The 20,432-nt window shown below is 30.5% G+C and overlaps 1 protein-coding gene across 3 annotated transcripts in view; it reads right to left on the bottom strand.

The window, feature by feature from the left end:
• LOC106459939 (coiled-coil domain-containing protein 85C-like) overlaps nt 1-16,210 on the bottom strand; it is a 29,256-nt gene extending 13,046 nt beyond the window's left edge. The window contains exons 1-6 of one of the 3 annotated variants that reach the window (XM_013919607.2): nt 16,135-16,210; nt 12,561-12,628; nt 8,620-8,806; nt 8,239-8,490; nt 5,615-5,831; nt 3,882-3,955 (exon numbers count right to left, since the gene is read on the bottom strand). In XM_013919607.2, coding sequence (XP_013775061.1) covers nt 3,882-3,955; nt 5,615-5,831; nt 8,239-8,490; nt 8,620-8,805 — 729 coding nt within the window. In that variant the 5' untranslated portion in view covers nt 8,806; nt 12,561-12,628; nt 16,135-16,210. The other 2 variants (XM_013919606.2, XM_013919608.2) reach the window with 2 other exon arrangements.
• Between the last annotated feature and the right edge of the window lie 4,222 nt (nt 16,211-20,432).

Below are 20,432 nucleotides of genomic sequence, written 5' to 3'. Positions count from 1 at the left end.
GGGGCCAAGTTTTCACAAACATATCAACTTTTAGCTCTTTAAATGGTTTACTTTTCTATCTAAGATGGATTTTTTTTATATTACATCTTCAAATAATTAAAAACAAAATTTCACCCAAAGTGGGATTCAAACCTCAGCTATTGGAGGATGCTATTGATACTGATGCAACATTTCAAACCCCTATGCCATTCCCATATTTCGGCTTTTTCATATGACCCTATGCCCTTAAGTCATCAGTTTTAATTATTGAGAGCATTTCACCATTAAATTCATAAAAAAATATATGATCATACATTTTCTACCCTTGTCAAACCCTAGTTCATATTAACTCTTTCCACATAGGTTCAGTCAGTGTGACCAACCTAGTAATCACAAAGTTACCATCTGAGTTTCAATACTATAACTTTTAATACAGTATGTGTATCTTCATGAAATTTAGCAAGCTTTTAGTAAGTATTACAAGACTTTCCCCTAGTTCATATTAACTCTTTCCACATAGGTTCAGTCAGTGTGACCAACCTAGTAATCACAAAGTTACCATCTGAGTTTCAATACTATAACTTTTAATACAGTATGTGTATCTTCATGAAATTTAGCAAGCTTTTAGTAAGTATTACAAGACTTTCGTACAGAAAGAATCAGATATTTTGATTAAGCACTTTTATTAAAGGTTTGTCCGTGAATATATGGAGCCAGAATGCTGACAGCTCTGAGTGCATAGTGATTTTAATGTTAAGATTAAAAAATACTTTTCTTAATCTGAAAATTTTCAAATTTCATTTGTGTAATCTCTAAAACTTCCTTAATAAATATCAAACTTTATTTTTTTCTGTGAAACTTTGTATTTTATTTGATATTTTCTCTACTCTAACTCTATACAGACTCGGTTGATTTGGATGACATTTAACCACCATAAAGAAATATGAAATAAATCTAAATTACCCTTTTTTTTCCTTTCTAGAATGACTGCAGATCGTAACAGAAAACTACAACTGTTTATCCTAAATAGCTTAAAGTTTGTAACAGTCTACACCTATTTATACTTAATTTTATTGTTTTATCACTCTTTGAGCTGTGTCTAACTATTAATCCTGCCATACAAACTGTAAGTCACTAGTAAACATGTAGCTCACGTAACCATATTGAATAACAAGTTACTCACGAGTACGCCTCGTGAAAAATATTCATTATTTTTAATTATCTTACTTAATCTAACCTAATAAGTTTCTAATTTTTACATTTTAGTTACTTTTATAACAATAAACAAAAATATACATGAAACACAAGAAGTACAGTATTTACCATTGTTCTTTGCTGCCAGTTGCTGATGAAATTGTTTTTATAATGTTGGTACTAGTACACTAAATAATTTGTATTTACTTAAATAATGCACCCAAGAAAAATAAATAATAACACGCACAAAGCAAAAAATGTCCTATAACTATTACAATTTAACTGGCTTTCTAACTAAGACAAGAGGGGCTTAAATAAATTCCTGTAGCTGCTGGATCTGAACACTATGAGATAAACTATCAAACTGAAGGCAAAGTTGACAATACCTTTGTATTGAAAACAATGTAGCATTATACGTCATTGGTCAGATTAAAATTTTGCCTTTCTATTGGTTATAATTGATATAATATAAAATGTAGAGAGAGAACTATTGGCAATTAATGAAAGAAAGGATGTGACAGATAAGCATAGCAAGTAGGCTTACTTTTCTAATTTATGTCTCCATAAACAAATAAGATTAAAGGTTATTAAAATTAGATAATGCCTTAGTAATATCTATATTATTATGAGTAATTTACATTAAATTCCATACTTCAAAAAATGGTGGTAAATAAATTAGGGAAGGAGGGAAGACCTAAAGAACAAATGTCATGATTCTTATACTAAGGTAGATTAAAGATTTATTTAAATATTTCCTTACAAAATTAAAACTTATGTAACATGAAAACTTAATTCACTAACTATTTCCTGATGCCAAACTAAGTTGTATACATTGATAATAAAGTATTTTAAATAAATTTTGAATGTAACTCTGTAAAAAGTCGTGCCATGCAGACTTTGACCTATGCATAGCAAGAGAGTTAATATCTACCAGTAGAATTGTGTTTTGTGCGAGTCCTTTTCTTACTGTATGTCTTGCCTCTTTGGTAATGAGAGGAAGAGCTGTAATTTTACCATTTCTTGACTGCTTGTGCCTCTTATTCTAAAACAGACATGAAGCTGCTGATTTTAATATGATTGAAGAGTGTTTATATGTGTTGATTTTTACATCAAAAGATGAGATCCAAATTTTGCTGATCATTAACTTATGTGTCAATGTGTTTGGACATGTGAATCACATTACAAGAACAGTTTGTTAACTTGAAGATGGAGTTACAAAAATCAACAACACAAATACAAACTTCCAGTTAAAGGACAGATTTTTACTAAGATTAGAAAAACCCAGGCATCCATAACAGTTAATGTAGTTTAAAAAGATATATAAGAAAATAATTTCTTCTCTGCATGTGTGTCTACACGTGCAGAAACACATATATATACTGATGGACCGGTCTTGCAGAAAACCCCATCTCAATAGTGAGTACTGAGCTGGGGCAGGTGGACTGAATACTTTGTTTTCCCTTACTTGATGCAAATTTGGAGATAAAGAAGTATCCCCCTCTGAAGCCACACTGGCTACTCTGTGGGTTTTTCTCTCTCTCTCTTTTTTTATGAACACATCTCCTCAGAGCCTCTGGGAAAACTGGAGAATGGTGAATAGAAGGAGATATAACTCAAAGGCTGATGAAACTGCAATATTATATAAGTAATGTGGCATACCATCTTGCTCACAACTCTTCAAACTCTGCAATAGTAATAATGGCTTTACCCATGTAAATATTTGAGAAAGATTAACAGGATTATGTTGTTCAAAATTAGTGCTTTTGACTGGTTATAAACATGTAATTAAGAGAAGTAGGCTTAGGTAAAGAAGAAAGAGGAAGAGGTGGGCAGAGTCACTGTGGTGGGTTTACTACATATAATAATATCTAAGCAAATAGAAAAGGTAGGAGGTTCTTATTTCACATTCTAGTTTGTCAATATTGGTAATTTGAGTTTCTAATTTGTTAAAAACTGTAGACTTTACATTTTATGAAGCCCAAAATACAATCTGAGCAAAAGCTGTGGACAATATACCATGTCCCACACAAAAAAATCAATATATATTTAGCTATTTTAATACTTACTTTTGAACTAAGAAATTAAATAATGCACAATACTGAAATTTGAATTACAAACCACAATTTTAATCCAAATTTACGTACATACATTCATAAAATAGTAGGTTAATAAAATTTTGTATGGAAGTCTATAAAATGTGATGACATGCACTCTGACCCCTATCTGTATGAAAAGGGTTAAAGAATTCAACTTTACAGTGTAATAACTTTTTGACTTGGATAAAATATAATAAAGAATAAGTTGACATGTCTAAATGTAAACTTTTTCTATTTTTATTTTGTGCAACTTTTCGGGCAGATGCCCTTCGTCAGGCAGTAAAGACTGTGTTACAATAGAATTGGGTTTATTGAAAGGTAAGAAAATGTGTAATTAGAACTTTTATTTTCTTACCTTTCAACGATTAAGCAAAAAAAGTTACACAAAATAAAAAAAGTTTTCATTTAGAAGTCTCAATTTATTCTTTATAATCTGTTATCTAAGTTTTCTTCTCACGTATTGTGGAACAACATTCTTCAATAACTTTTTGTCTGATAAGTGACTATTTTAAAGGATTTCATCTACTAAATAACAGCTATTATTCATTCAAGAAATAACTCTGGGAACAAATAAACTTACAATCATTGTCATGAATGTAACAGTCATAGTACCTGAAATAGAGATCTCTCTTCTTCTAACTGCTGAACTTGGCTTTCTAGGTTTCTTATATATTGCAAAATTTGTTCTGTAAAAACAATCAATTTTATATTTTTGTGTCTTCAATCAGGCTTATCTAAAGTTTATAGCAAAAAAGAACTTTATATGGTAACATTGTTTTTTTAAAAAAGAAAAATGTTTTCATAAACCACTTTGGTAAAATGTAAACATATTTAAAATTTGTTTATATATATTTTTTATATTGTATTAGGTGTACCATACATTTTAGTACAAAAATGTTATAATGATATCAATAACACATCGTTTTTGAAAAATTTAAAGATAATCTAACTGATGCATATAATATCAAAACTCTTCAATTTGTTTTAGCAATGTGAATATTTTTCTGTGAACTATGAACAACAGTATAAGGCAAAAAATTGTAATAATAAACCCAAACAATTTAAAAAGATTTGAATATATTCCATTTATGTTAAAAAACTTTCAGCATATATATATATATATATGTATATGACAAAAGTTAATATAATCAAATACCACCTATAACTTTATTGCTTGCCCTACTACATCAACAACAAACTTCAACTAGTTTGATCTAATTAATCATTGCAAGGAATAGGTAGAGGTTTGTGTTCATTTGACTGATCATTACTTGTATATTATAAAATAACAAGTGATGAGTTTGTGCACAAACCTCCCTGTAATTAAATATTGTTACGTATCTGGTCATTTCTTAACTTTCGGAATAAATTCTTTCAGCGATACAAGTCCTTTCTTAATTAAAACTAGTTTATTCTTTCTCGATACAACTTTGCAATACACAGAATTTCTACTGTCAATACATTTGCAATCTTGATAACAAAACACACACTTTACATTACCGTCACTACCGCTCGCTTGACTGAATTATCTGTCTCTATATCTGTCTATCTGCTATATTATCTCTCTGCTTTAGTTGCCAGACTTATATACTAAAAAAAAAGAGGGTGCCTGGAACAGACTAGAGTTGCCAGGAAAAGTCAGGATCCTTCTAGAAATTCCAGAGCGCATGCTTCCAGCGTCGCGTGACTTCCGCTGTCGTAACACTATTTTTTAAATTTCCAATTTTTACCTACATTTATTAATAATTTCTGCTTAAATTTAGAAAAATGTCAGTACCAGTCAATTAGATAAAATTAGGACAAGCACAAAAGTTACAAATATGGTACCTTTTCAATCACAGTACAATCAGTTATATAGAAACAAATGTAACTTAAAAACTTTCTTATGAAAACAGGGTTAGTGTGATTTTCTAGAACCACTACAACTCACTTGAAAAAAAAAATCATATTTACACAGTTGAAAGCATTTTACTTGAAGTTGTATATTCTAGATTAAAGCAATCATACCACTACCAGCACATAATCACAGTAATGATTTCAAAATCTTTACTAAGCATAATTTAGTGCAACCACGAAAATTACAATATGGCACAGGAAATACATAATGGAAATTCATCTCATATGACTATGTGCTTTGTGGAATCATCAACTTACCTCTTACACCTAATAACATGTTCTTTCTGGAAATGTAAAGCAGCAACATGTTCTCTACTACATAGTTAAAATATTTTAATGATATCTCTATTACAACTTGAGTTATTAGATTCCACACTTTAGGTTACATCAGTACAAAGCAACACTTAATTATATAAAGAAAAATTAGTATTTTAAATTACAAATCTTACCATTGATAACAGAACGATGTCTTTGAATTGCTTCTTCCACAGATCTTTGTGTTATAGTTGAAGAGAAGTGTGAAGGATTAGGAGGAGCAACCAATCCTAGTTCTTCATTATTAGACGAACTACTACCATCTCCATCATCACGTCTACCATTCAATGGTCCCCCACACTGACTACATGTTCCACGAGACCTTTCTTCATCCAAGTACAAACAGAGTTCCTAAGTGAGAAAAATGTCTCCATATATATATTTTTGAAAGTTTAATAATTAACATTCTGATAGTTTAAATGTTAGCAAATTGTCAAATGTTTTGAATTTTGATAAATATATTAAATATTAGCCCTAGAACACCAGTGTGAGATCACTATGACTCCATACCACCTGCTGCTAATGACTAGAAATTTAACGCTACCATTCTAGAGTTAAAAATGTGAAAGTGAAATATTAAGAAACTAAGTGAGACCCAAAGATTCTTTCATAGTTTACTTCCTACTTCTGTCACATGGCAATACTGCAGACAGTGAGATTAATATTTCACCTTAATCTTGCATTTGTAAATATACGTCTAGCTGGCACTTACTTTTAAAAAATATCTTATATCACTATAATATTAATATTACTAATAAATTATACATTTAACAAATAGTTATCACTACTAAACTGAAATTACATACAAGATGGTGACAGAAGAAAATACATAAAATTATGATTAAAAAACATATATATATATATATTTAAATAAAAAAAACAACATCAAAACCAATTGTCTGGTTTTCCCAATATAGCAATTAATGTCAAAAAGGATAGTTTAATTCCTTTTAACTGAAGTTACTTTTTGACACATTGCCGGCATAATCTCCCACTGAGTAGACACACCAGAAAAATATTTGATATTAACTTTTTTATATCACTAGATCAGTCAGACCAGTTCTTTAAGAAATTACTAGCCCTGACCATATTTTCAGTAGCCCTTACCTTAAAATGAATTAATCAACACACATACTTTGTTCTTAGGTGGTAAATATAAAAAGTGTACCTGTTGTAGAAATATCCATTTTCTGTCGAAATGCTATTCAGCTATATTACGTGTCTTTTCAATCACAGTTGTGTTTCCTTGTTAGACTGTTTCAATTTACCAGATTACAAAGATGAAATAGGTTATCTTGTGTAAATGAAAAGAGCCATTTCAATGTATATCTTTATTGACAGTAAACTTCAAAGAAATAAAAATAAGTTATTCAAACGTTTTTCATATCTCTTTTGATTTCAATATTTGTACCCACACTAGTGTAAAAATAAGCATAATAAGTAAATAAAACAGAATCTAAAAATTACCAAAAAAACACTATAGATCTATATCACATATTACATTATATTCAACACTTAGCAACCTTCAGAAAGTCACTACACATCAGAAGGAAAATAATGATTTTTTTTATTCATCAAACAAAATATAATCACATACATTAGGACATGGTACATTGGTAGAAAGCTCAAACACAGATGTAAAAGTCTGTTACTAAACAAAGAGGATGAATAAAGAACAGCAAAAGAAACAAATACAAAGTAAACAAATGCAAGGTAAACAACAGTAACAAATACAGGGTAAACAAAAGTAACAAATACAAAGTAAACAAAAATAACAAATGATAATTATGGTATCATTCCAGATCAAGGAAATTTTACAAAAGTATTACATACTATTTGGTATCTATGGTCATGCTCTACTTCGGCACATCTGTGAATTACAGGATATTTTGAATCACATTTGGAAGAAAAATAAATTAAAGGTAAAAGCAATAAAACTAGAGTATTGCTAGAATTGCTTTATTAATAGCTGTTACTCTAAAAACATGGAATGACTTTATGTTACAATTAACATCAATCAATGCCAGCATAAATCTTGACCAATATATAGTTTAGGGCAACCTCATTTTGGTAGCAATCAGATTCAAGCCAAAGGGTCATGAACTTATGTATAGTCATGTTACATGATGTTTATCTCTGCAAAATGATAAGATTCCATTCATTTTGTGCAAACAAATGCAACTCCTGATAGATGGGGGAACAAAGTTTTTGCACTCGCATTTTAGAATGCATGCACAAAAAATCTAATGCAACCAGTGAGCTGATAATAAACTACTTTTATTCCAACAGTGTATAACCAAGTATCTAATGCAACCACTGAGCTGATAATAAACTACTTTTATTCCAACAATGTATAACCAAGTAACTTTTTTCTATTCTATATACATAAAAATTCAAGAGAGAGGAATATTAATAACGTCATATTATTACATCTAGTATTAACTTATGCTCTAATTTTTACTCTCACCTAACCACATGCATAGGCTAATTTTTTATTCTTTATAAATAATAGTACCATATTTTCTAAATACATTACTGTTATGAACAGAGTTGCAATTATGAAAACAAATTATCAAACCTTTAGTGTCTTAGACAACTTAGTTTAAATTATCTTAAAAACTGAATTTACCTCTTTCTTAATATTTGCAACAAAAACATAATTCTCACTCAAGATAGGTCTAAATCAAAGCTTAATATCAAGATAGGCCTAAACAAAACATTTTTGTATCATCAACTTAATTATACAGAGGATTCTCACCTTCAGTTCTAAGTTGTCACGAATCAATTCTTGTTGTTTGCTGTCCAGTTCCTGCAATTTTGACTGATAAGCTGAAACTTCTTGTCTCATCACACTTGCGGTATAGCGGCCAAACCGCTGCCACTCTCGAGCTAGCTTTCGGCCTTTTTGTCGGTCATCATCAAGGAAACAACAGAGATCCCTAAGCTCCTGATTGTCATCTTGAAGTCTCTGGTTGACATCTTTTAGTCCTCGTATTTCCATAAGATGAACCTAAATTAAGACACACACACAGATATACACATAATTTTAATAGCAAAATTACCTTTAAAGTTTCTATTCATTTTAAATTTCTGCTAATAATAACAAAGTGACGTGTATGTATCATACAATGCAACAAACCTGCATACGTCGATTGAAATCCTTCATTAATCCGCCATGATCCATCATCAGCTTCAAATTCTCAGCTTCAGTTCTTCTTAACCTTCTTACCAACTCCTGTGGTGGCAACCGAAGAAGTTCCTCATCATTACATCTTCCTTGTGGACCAGACATTATTGCTTCATCTTCATCTGTCTTCTGTGTCATGCTATTTGTGTGCCAAATCAAAGAACAATAATAACCAAAAGGAATTACATATCATAGCTAAAGAATTGATATAAATTTCACCTGAAAAGATTCATGTTATAAAAACAGGAAAAAAAACAACTAAATAAAAGAAATCAAAATCGTTACAGTAACAATTAATTAACAACAAAGAAATAATTCAATATAAATATGCTTTTATATTTTAATTAATTATACTACAAGAAAATAAGAGTTAATGATGATGAAGACATACTGAAGGAGCCTACAGCAAAACAGTTTTCTAAATATATTTTTATGTCATTCTGCTAATATTAAGGAAATTTGTTAGATATATATACAAAAAAAAAAAGAATCTGGCTCATTACTTTTAATAATAATCAGTGGTCAATTTAGCTTTTTTGTCCATGCATTCCAAAATATACATGTCCTGTAGTTCGGGAGTTATGTTCAAGTACTTAACTACCATTTTTTGCACAAAATTAATGGAATCTTGCCCATTTTGCTGAAATAAATATATTACATAACTTCATGATCTTTTTTTTGGCTTGATCTTATAAGTGTCAAAATGAAGCCACCCCCAAACCATAATTTAGGTATTGTCATGTGCCCTATGATAAATTACACCTCTAAACAATTTAATTACAAGTTTTTTGACAGTAACAAGTTGAAATTTGTGATTTTCACTAATTTCACTGCAATCCAATCCAAATGGTATTGAATATATGGTTCACAGACTTTAAGATATACTGACACTGTTTTGAACTGTTTACACTGATCATGAATAATCATCAGTTATAGATAAAACTAGATATAGATTAGATATTGTTTAAAGCCAATAATAATTTGCATAGATTAACAGAAAAAAAAATGCCCACTTAAAATTCAAAATTGACTTATATCAAGTTTGAGTTGTAACTTGTAGTTCTACAATTGTCTCAATAAAAATTACATTTACATTTTTTTAAATCTATTTTGAAAAATATTACTTGATATAATAATTTATAAAATAATTCTGTTAAGCTTATTTTATCTAAGTTGTAGAACTGGTTTTCATTAAAATATTTTTCATTTCCTAACACAGATTTATTCTTTAATTTGAATTCAAAGTTGAATAATAAACAAGTACTAAGCAGTGAAGTTTGGTTTGTATCAGTTGCTGAATTTGTTTTGCAACTGACATAAAATGAAATTCTCTAAACTAGATCACAAAATAAGCAACATAGTATTTTCTGAACTTTTATCTTTAGTCATACTTAATCAAATATAAATGAAGTAATTAAAAAAATCAAAAGTTCTGAGTTTAAGACAATGGAAAATGTTCTCACTATTATGGTTTTAAACAGCACTAAAACCACGGGTCTGAAATTACGTTATTATGCATATTTAAAGTAAGAACTTTTACTTGTCTGCAGTAACAAAAATTTCAATTGCATATCTACAACTAATGTTCAATGTCTATCGAAAGAATTGTCAAATCTTTCATGTGTTCTGCAGTCAAGCAGCTTTGTTAAGAGTTGAAAATGTGATTATGGATATTCTAAATATAAAACAACATGTGTGTCCTTGTGCTAATCACTGATTTCTACTAAGTTGCTAAACAAATCGTTATCCAACCAAGATTTACGTTAGCACTGGGCATATACAGAAAGCTGACATACACACATTTACATATGAAACAATACGTGTCCTTGTGCCAGTCAGAAGGCGTAGATATAGGTCGTAGCATTGACACTTAAAAATTGTAGATGTAGGTTATATAATGATGTATGTTTAGTATCACATCTACAATAGAAGCATGGCTTCTGTTAGTGTATAGTGCTATGAATATATGCTAGCTAAGCACTAGACTTAGAATTTTAACAATTTGTAGTATCACCTTGTCTGTAAGCTCTTACGTATGAGCTATAAATATATAGTTAAAGATTGATAATGGGATAAATCTCTAAATGCCTATAAAATACAAGTACTTATGCATAATGTCTATTTCCTGGATCTTGGAATGTTAATAATAATTTTTATTTCACCAATCACATATTATATATTAGGTAACAAATGAAGGTAACTTTCTACCTATCAGTGTGTTTACATCAATCCTCTTTTAATTTCTTTTTAAATCTGCTTTAAGAAAGAACCAGGAAGAAGCTGAGTAAGTTATATTAAAACGATTCTGAAGCCTCACCACATCATTACAGTCTTTGTTGCCATGTCCAGTCATGTTCTATCTGACAAACATACATCTTGACAATAGCCCTGCAATGAAGTTTCCATTGCAAAAGGCTGTATCATAATTCTATCATGGCCAAAGCACACCATTCCTCCTTGTTTGCTTTCAATAATGTATCTAGTGTATGAGGACTAGAGCTTGGCAATTAGTGGAATTTGCTAATCAATTAATTGTTGGACTCATTAATTGATTATATTCAACAAATCAATTATTCTCACATGATACTTTGATAGTTGGAATAATCAAAAAGAATAATAAAATAATCAGAAACACTGATTTCAATTAGTGAATTATTTTTAGAAGTTGTTATACTAATCAATAATGCTGAACAACCTTAAATTAATCAAAAATTAGAAAGAAAAATCACAATGTCAATATTTTGATTCCTTTGATACTTAAAACAGTCAGAAACACGTACTTTGATTAGTTGATAATTTTGTAATATAAAATGATTTAAGCATAATTTCAATTAATTGATAATTTGTGTGACACAAATTGATATAAGCTATTATATTGATTAATCAAGTTAATCACTCAGTTCTGACAAAGACGATAGTTTCCTAATGCCTGTTTCAATAGTTCGGTCACACAAAAATCAAGACTGGACTGTAATGGTGATGGAAACTGTTCAAAAACATCTTTTACACCTGCAACATATCACCAAACTAAGCTGTTATAAAAAGATTTTCTGATCCCTATGGGAGTCTCTGCTGAACTGGAAGCCATACTGGCTTATAAAGTTGAAAAGAACAGAAAAAATAGCTTTAGCCACATGATTAGGTTACTAGCCTACTACTCCTTGAAGTGATATACAGGCAATTACATCACATCATGACAACCAGGGTTGTGAAACAGTAATTGGATAGAATTGATAAAACAACACTTGTATTGAATTAAAAAGTTGAAATTACTATCTTGTTCAAAACAATCATGACTTTCCTCCTAGGGAGCTATGAATGTCATATTATGCTCAGGAAATTCATGAACAATAATGATTTTGTTCAGAGGTTGCTGAAATAAACCAAAAATCTAACACTACAATTTTTAATTTTTTTTGCATAAAATTATATAAATAAAACTTCTTTATTAAAAAAATTTTAACTAAAAAGTATTTTGAAAAAAATGTTTGGAAGAATTATTATACATTTTTTTCTATGTTCTTTTTAAATCTAATATTGCAATTTTGCCACTGACACAGGATGCATTTATCCAGGCACTATAAATTTATTGTATTCCCTTAATGTTACAACAAACTGTATTTTCTTTATCTAGATTTTTTATACATTATGCTTTCACTCAACCATTCCTTTGTTTTACGCTATTCACATACATCATGAACACTTTGCTTATAAGTATACTACTGAAAAGAAAAACATTCAAATAATTACACTTGTGTCTTTTGTTACCTTTACATCAGATAATGAGAATGGATTCCAGGTGATAGATACCATACAAAACTTAAGCCACAGTGACTCACAGAAGAATACACTACATTGTATCATGGAACTAAAATTAACAAGAGGATACTCACAGCTTTATTATGTTTTAAAATTAATGTGGCTTGCTTGCTAGAACAACATTCTTCTTTTTCTATTCCATCTGCAGAATATTAAAAATGTGGTGTTAAACAAGAAAAATAAACATTTCATGTAAAAAATATGGTGATCATATTACATATTCATTTACAAGTACGAAAAAGCTTCTTTAAGAGATAATTTAGGCAGTCTTCATGAGTAAACAAAGGTGAAACAAGCAGCAACAGCATATTTCAGCACGATACTCATGGAGAGTCTTGGTGGACTAATCTACAAAAGTATCACAGATGGAAAAGACAACGTTTCAAAAGACTTTTGTCTTCAGGTCTTTTCTGTTATACTTGCACTTCAAAACAAAAGGTGGAAGTTTATTGAAATGTTGCTCTTCTCATCTTTGTTACTTTAGTATATTAGTCTTTGAAGACTTTCTCCACACATGTCACGATGAACCAGGCAATTACTGCCAATTTCAACTTTGCTTGCTCATTACAAAATGGTTTTTATTTAATACTATGTTGATGGTTATGCTGAATAGTCAGAATCTTTTATCTACCAAATTATAAACTGTTTTTCTCATTTCAGAACTTAGATTCATTATTTACTTAACATAAAAGTGTCAGCATTTTTTCAGTTAAAAGCAATGAATAATGAACTTGCACCACTGAATGTATAAACAGAAAAAGCTTTACATTGGCACAGGTTAATCACAATAAACCGCACTGTACTGTATGCATTAAAATAAGCCTATTCAATAATGTGTTTACATTAATTCATTAATATATATATATGTGTGTATTTGGCCATTCTTTGAATCAGATATAATTACATAAAATAAGATTTGTTACACTACCCACAGAAACAATTATTGTGGGAAACTAAATTTACCAAAATTAAGTAGATGAATTCTCTTTTTTTTTCACAGGTTGAAGTACTTGTTGAAATTAAAATGAAACAATATTTTTTGTTTCGCATATCAAGAATACAGGGATTACTTTCAACCAAACAAACAATCTTAAAGTGGTACTGAATAACAACATAAAATTGTACAAATTTTATAATCTGCACTATGCAATTGAATAAAAGCTATCACACATGTAAAGTCAAAGAGATATTTTGTATAATGAGATCAGTGTTGATAATAGTAAGGAAATACTGAGATTATATGGAGTCAAGTAGTGAGGGAAAAAGGTTTCTTGAAATGATTCAGAATGCTTTTCTTTAACAAAGAGTCAATGAATCAAACAGAAAGGATGACATTTCAGATTTATTGTAAGCCACTAATAAGAAGGTGTTTACATGAGTTGAAGTGGTAAAACATTTGAGAAAGAATTATTTCATAATTAGGTTAAAGGTTTCGTAACATGACGAGATTTTAGCCCCTAATTTTTAAAAAGCCAATTTTCAGGCCATTAGACAAGATTTATGGGTTACAGGTTAAAAAAGTATTGTGGGACAGATTTTGGAAAATATTGAAACTTAGTTGTTTTTCATTCACGAAAAGTATGCTCCTGAAAGGAGGAAAAGGATAAGCACAAAAGTTTAAAAGATTTTCAAGGTGTTCAAAAAGAAATAAAGACCTCTGATTACTCTGTGTAGTACTATGAAAGCAAGCTGATGAGATGACATAAGAATAAGAAAATACAGGTTTGACCCCAGCCAAGTCAGTTTAATTTAACAAACAGGGTAGTACTTGGGTGAGAGCAAGCAAAATATAGTTATTAATTAACAGAGTCTTGTCAAATAGAGCTTTTGTTACTAGCTCTGTGAAAATACAGGTTTGGCCCCAGCCAAGACAGTTTAATTTTACAAACAGGGTAGTACTTGTGTGAGAGCAAGCAAAATATAGTTATTAATTAACAGAGTCTAGTCAAATAGAGCTTTTGTTACTAGCTCTGTGCCTTAGAGGTCAGTGCTTGGGGCTCTTTGCTTTTTTTTCTGTTTTTGTTAGTGGTCCCTTAATCTATGAAGGATGATATTAAATTACTAGAAAGGGTACTATGATGATTTCAGAGATGAAAGGGTTATCTAATAGATTTCTTGGGAAAAGACGAGGCAATCTTACTAAAGTTTATTAGATTATCTAGGGGATTGATAACATAAAAGCTTTTGACTTCTTTCTTCTATATTCTAAAGATAACAGAATGAGAGACAAAGATTTAACATTTGGAAAAGATAGGTTAGGATCTACGTAAAACAGCTTTCTTTTTCTAACAGGGATTTTCTAATAAATCAAGTTTCTTTCACCAACAGTATAGGCCACTTAAGAAAGGAATCAAAGATTTTCCTAAAAAGTAAAGGGTGGGTGTGCAAGGACAATCTTGAAAGGCAAATGATCCATTGCTGTTCATAGGTTATGACATTTACATTAATGACATTGATAGAATTACAATTACCTAAATTTACTAAAGACATTAAAACTAGAGATAAGCAATTAGTGCAATTTGCTAATTGATCAAATATATTAAACTAATTAACTATTTCTATACGAGTCTAATGTTCCTATTTTCAACTTGTTTTGGTATCTTGTTTTCAAAGACATTTTTGAACTACCCTTCATTTTAATATGATAAGACTTCTTCAGGTACAACAATTTGGTGTGAAGGTACTTTTTTGTCCTGAAATGTTGTACACTAAAATAGCATAAGCAACATAACATAAAACTTCTAATAAGCTGAAAATACAATTAATACCATTCCTTGTGTTTCTCCCTACAAATTTCACAGGACTACTAGAACTACTTAATTTGTATTAATAAAACAAACATTAATATCTAACATTAATCATAAGTCAGAAAAATACTAAACATAAAATCTCAGATTATAACATCTTTATCATAAATGTAAAAAAAAAACGTAGGTTCAAGAAGTCGTGATACAATTACAAGATAAAAACCCTATAACTTATAAGTTAACCAGAGCGCTTTGTAAAGCTGAACCTTTCTTCTTCAGGAGCAAACTGGGAAACATGTTTATCATAATCACTTTACGTTAATATAATATTACTTATTACTATTACTACTAATACTAGTATTAGGGTTAGGTAACATTTTTACTCTGTAGAGCTTGTCTTCACTTAAGTCTACTGTCCAGACAGAATAAGATTGACATATATAAACTGTTGGCCAACACACCATTAATTTTTAACTTAAAACAAACTTCAAATGTTGGATTATAAGTTTCAAGTTTATAATCCATTCTTTACTAATTGCATTTATAGTAATAAATATATCTTAAGTATTACTATTAGTATACATAAATTTAATATTCACCTACCAAATTTGTTTTCGTACATACATACACTAACACACTCTGCAGACGTGGTAAGCTATAACAAAAAAAAAAAAAAAAAAAAAACTAGAACTGTACTATTAATCGTAATGCCGTTCTTGCTATTCTAACTATAAAACATCCCAAGTTATCACAACAACTAAAACTACAAAAACGTAAATTGTTAGCTGTTTTTTTAAATTATATTTATAAAAATACAGATTTTTACAGATAATATGTCAAAATATACTATTTTTTTAGTTGTATTTGGGTCCTAAACGAATATGAGCTTCGTTGCACTAACCATTATGTTGCTTTGTTTCTTGGGAATCTTGGCAACTTAGCGACTTTTCGGTTTCCCTAATGACAAAGCTTTTTTCAAAGTAACTAACGACTTTCACTGCCGACAACAGTGTTATCCAGAAAGAGAATTCGCCAATTTGTAAGACACAAAATCACTCACAAGCAGCTCAGTAGTGTCAATGCAATACATTTTAAGTGTTTAGTGAATATAGAAATTCTGTACTGTGTTATTTCTAGAGCGTATAGTCTCCTCATTGTAACGAAAATTTCCCATCCTGTTGACATACAATCTATAGAGAATAATATAGGGATTATTTTAATTCTATATTGAATTCTATAGAGAATTTGTTCGGTTACGTTTTTGACGCCTTTAGAATGCATAACTAGCGACATCTAGTGACTTTTAAATATTTCTCTGGCAACTGCCTCCTTTGTGGAATTGGTGTGTTTTACTTTTAGCTTGAAAAGGGTGTTCACACCTTAACAATTTCATCTCAGTTTGTATTTTGAAAAATGAAGTATTCGGAATAATATTAAACTGTATGCATAGTCGCAAATTATATGAAATTTTTTTACTTACTTTTATTCACATATTTTCAAAACTTAAGTTAGATCAATACTACTGGAAACTTAGAGAGAGAGCTGTGGGCTTTCCACTCCAGCTTATACCTTTGGATGTCATCAAACTTTCCCCAGAGACTATTAATTGTAATTTCTGCGTGCTGATTACTTTACTAATGTTTGAATATTATCTTCTCACCAAGATATTAACTTTGACAGAATTTGGACAACAAATTTAAACAGCCTGCTACATGGAAAGTTGTACCAACAACTAGAGTGTTGGAGATTTGGGCTTTACCAAAGATCTTGTTTGATGTATAGCCAAGTAGTTTGTATACACTTTTAATATGTATGCTTGCTATGTTTGTAGGCCCATGATTGGGATGATCACCTGCTATATCTTCAGATGGCACACTCGGCCATAGACCAGGAGCCTTTGGGCTGTTCCCAGATTTATTAATATTTAGGCATAAAGTTCAGTTCACCACAGGTTACGGTGTGGTCTAGTACGGATTCAACATTGTTTGCAAGAAAAAGATGAAACATATTACTAAGTGAAGTGCGTACCTTGCATCAGAATATAGGGTTGTGATGAAAAAAAAGGGATATACCATTTGAAAGATGGGGAATAGGTTTGTCTATGATTTAAGCTGGCAGTGTATCGGTTACTCAACTCTAAATAAGCTGGATTTTAATCTTCTCGTTCAACTGCTCAATCAATCAAAATATGAGTTCCGGATGTCTCATGGAGCACAAACGAACGTAAAACACATGGACAAACTGAGGTTATATGTGTCAGATATGTAGCAATGATTGAACAGCATTCAGAGACTTATGCGATTAAAAAGATGGACAGAGGTGGTAGCTCTGTTACTAATAACTTTGACCTATCTGACGAAGAGAAAGACAAGATTAGCTCTACCTTGGTTGTTTTTGGAAGAGCTGATACTGAGTAGCTGCACTACTGAAAAGGGCAAGTACAACGTGAGCATTATAATAGGCTAGGATTAATTTTGACCTACAGCTAGGGCGGCCAGTTACAGCAGTCAACTGACGATGGCTGTAGCATCAAAAAAGTTCGATTTTGATTAAATGGTATCACGAGATTGATCCGGTTATTCATAACACCATCAATATCATGAATATTTAGGTCTTATATGTAAGTGTGTCCATTTAGATCCACATTAGGTCAAACATATTATCTAACGAATATTCAGTTACTGAAAAGTTCAACCAACCCATCCTTGCAGTAAGTAGCCACAATACACCCAGCCAGCCCTACAAGTAGCTGATTGAACCGTCACACAGGTTATTTCCAACTTGTCTTCATTAGCAAAACCATTGAAACTACTGAGATAGCCACCATCCAAGTCCCAACCAATGTACTTTTACCTGCAGTAGTTCAATGGCACAGCCTCTGTCAGTTTCTGGTAAAACGATGAGTGGAGACCTGGATCCTTCGCCTTTGGCAAAAAAAAAAAGACAAACACCAGAGTAACTAACTATTCAGAGCAACTGCTGATCTGTGTCAGACAAAAGAAGAAATAACCAAGGGCAAGAAAGACCTCCAAAAAGTGATTGCCAGTAAACAGCAAGATGTCCATTGCTATCCTAAAGAACCTCTTCTCATCAATCAACTGAAAATGTCGCTATTCTTACATATATATATATATATATATATATTGTGTATGTGTGTATATATATATCCTTCCTGTCTTCTTCTTCTGTTTTTAAAGTGTTTCAAAATAATGTCTTTACACCAGTTACAAAAACTTGTCTACGTTCACAATTGAGTTTCGTTATTCTCGGTGGACAGAGTGCAGATAGCCCATTGTGTAGCTTTGTGCTGAAACAAATAAACTTACGCAAAAATGTAGTTTGAAATTATATAAATGGGTCGTCAGTTATAACTTACATTAAAGTATAAATATACGATATCTAGTAACAAAAATTAAGATGCTTGTTATTAAAAAAGTAATATAATACACACATACACTATGTTTGATTCAGTACATGAGCGATATATCAGCAAATAGAAAAGATAGGAGTTATTGTTTTATATTCTTGCTTGTAAATTTTGGTAATTTGAGTTCCTAATTCGTACGAAACTATTGATTTTGTATTTTGACATCAAAAACATCTAATCTGAACCAGTGCTGCATTCAACATACCACGTGACACACAAAAATCGATGTTTAGGTGTTTTTATTTTTTTGTATTTACTTTTAAATTAAGGAATTAAATAATGTATAATACTAGAAATTTAAATTATAAAGTGTACAGTTTTATACCAAACTTATTGACATAAATTCATAAATTAATAGTTCAATAAAAATGTGAATGCAAGTCAGCAAACACGGTGACATGGCCTTTGACCCGTGACCCGTAGCAATAGGGTTAAAAGCTTAATAAATTTTAACAGTTCTCGGCAATAAGTAAGAACTTAGTGCAATCAATGTAATGCTTTACAAACAAACAGATAAACGAAAAAGGCAGAAAAATCGTATAACATATAGCTTTATTTCATATATATGCTTTGGTGGTACAACTTACTTAAGCAATGGTTTGTCTATCTATCAGGACACTACTTGGAATGATTTTACACTGGATTCTGTGTGATAAGCACTTAACTCAATTCGCAAACATCAAGATTTATACGAAAGTCTAATACATAAAACACTGTCTCTTTAGATAGCTTCTTAGGATTTGAAAAACTAAATATATATATATGGAAATATATGTTTAACCGCATAAAACGTAACAGTCCAAATCACAGCTAAGGTTGCAACGAAATGCAGTATTATCGTGACTATATTTTTGCTTTGAAATTTGCTTGTTTTTTAACTTGTACTTTCACTTGAGCATCAAAATTATTAGTCTCTTCTATATTTGGGTCTTTTTAAAAATCAAAAGTGTTAGTTCGAATATAGAAAGTCCCATTTAGCAACATTACGCTACTAGATGGCGTTACAACGTTATTATTATATATATTTTAAACACCCACCTTTTAACACCTAGAATATTAATAATAATAATGTGTAGAACAGTTTTAAAATAATTAAAACCATAATAATATAAAATCTAATCAAATGTTCATTACTAACTGTCTGTCAAGCAAATTAACAATTTTTCACTTGGTTATTACCCTAAAAGTTTTAGAAGAGCTCATGTCTACAGTTAAGAAAATAAAATTTATCCCAAATAGTTAGCACCCAGTATGCCTTATAGAGGTTTAATTGAAATCTTATAAATAATAATTTAGTGGTAAAAAACAAACAAGTTTTTAAGCACATATAAGTAACTGGCTGGAGTACGCATCCCCTGGATGGAAGTTATGTAAACTTATGATTAATGAAAGATTATTTTAGGAGATGAAAAGTTGCTTCCCTTATATGTAATTGTAACGCCCATAAAAACTGCAAAACACAAAATGTGAAACCGCAAGTTTGTATGTATCTTCCCATGGACCTAATGAACCTCCATACCAAATTTACTGAAGATCAATCTACAGGAGGTGAAGTAGTGGTAAAAAAAAACGTCCATAAAAACCGCATAAAAGCAAAACTGAAACTTTGTATGTACTCCCGCATAGACCTAATGAATCTCCATACCAATTTTGGTGAAGTTCTATCCACACCCTACGAAATAGTTACATGGGCATACAACAGACAATAATTTTGTTTGTAATTAAGCACAAAGCTACACATTGGCTATCTGTGCTCTGCCCACCAATGTATC

The sequence above is a fragment of the Limulus polyphemus genome, unplaced genomic scaffold (genome assembly GCF_000517525.1).
Source record: "Limulus polyphemus unplaced genomic scaffold, Limulus_polyphemus-2.1.2 Scaffold684, whole genome shotgun sequence".
Taxonomy (NCBI): Eukaryota; Metazoa; Arthropoda; class Merostomata; order Xiphosura; family Limulidae; genus Limulus; species Limulus polyphemus.
Note: the sequence above shows the minus strand (reverse complement) of the source record. Positions and strands in the feature narration are given on the sequence as shown.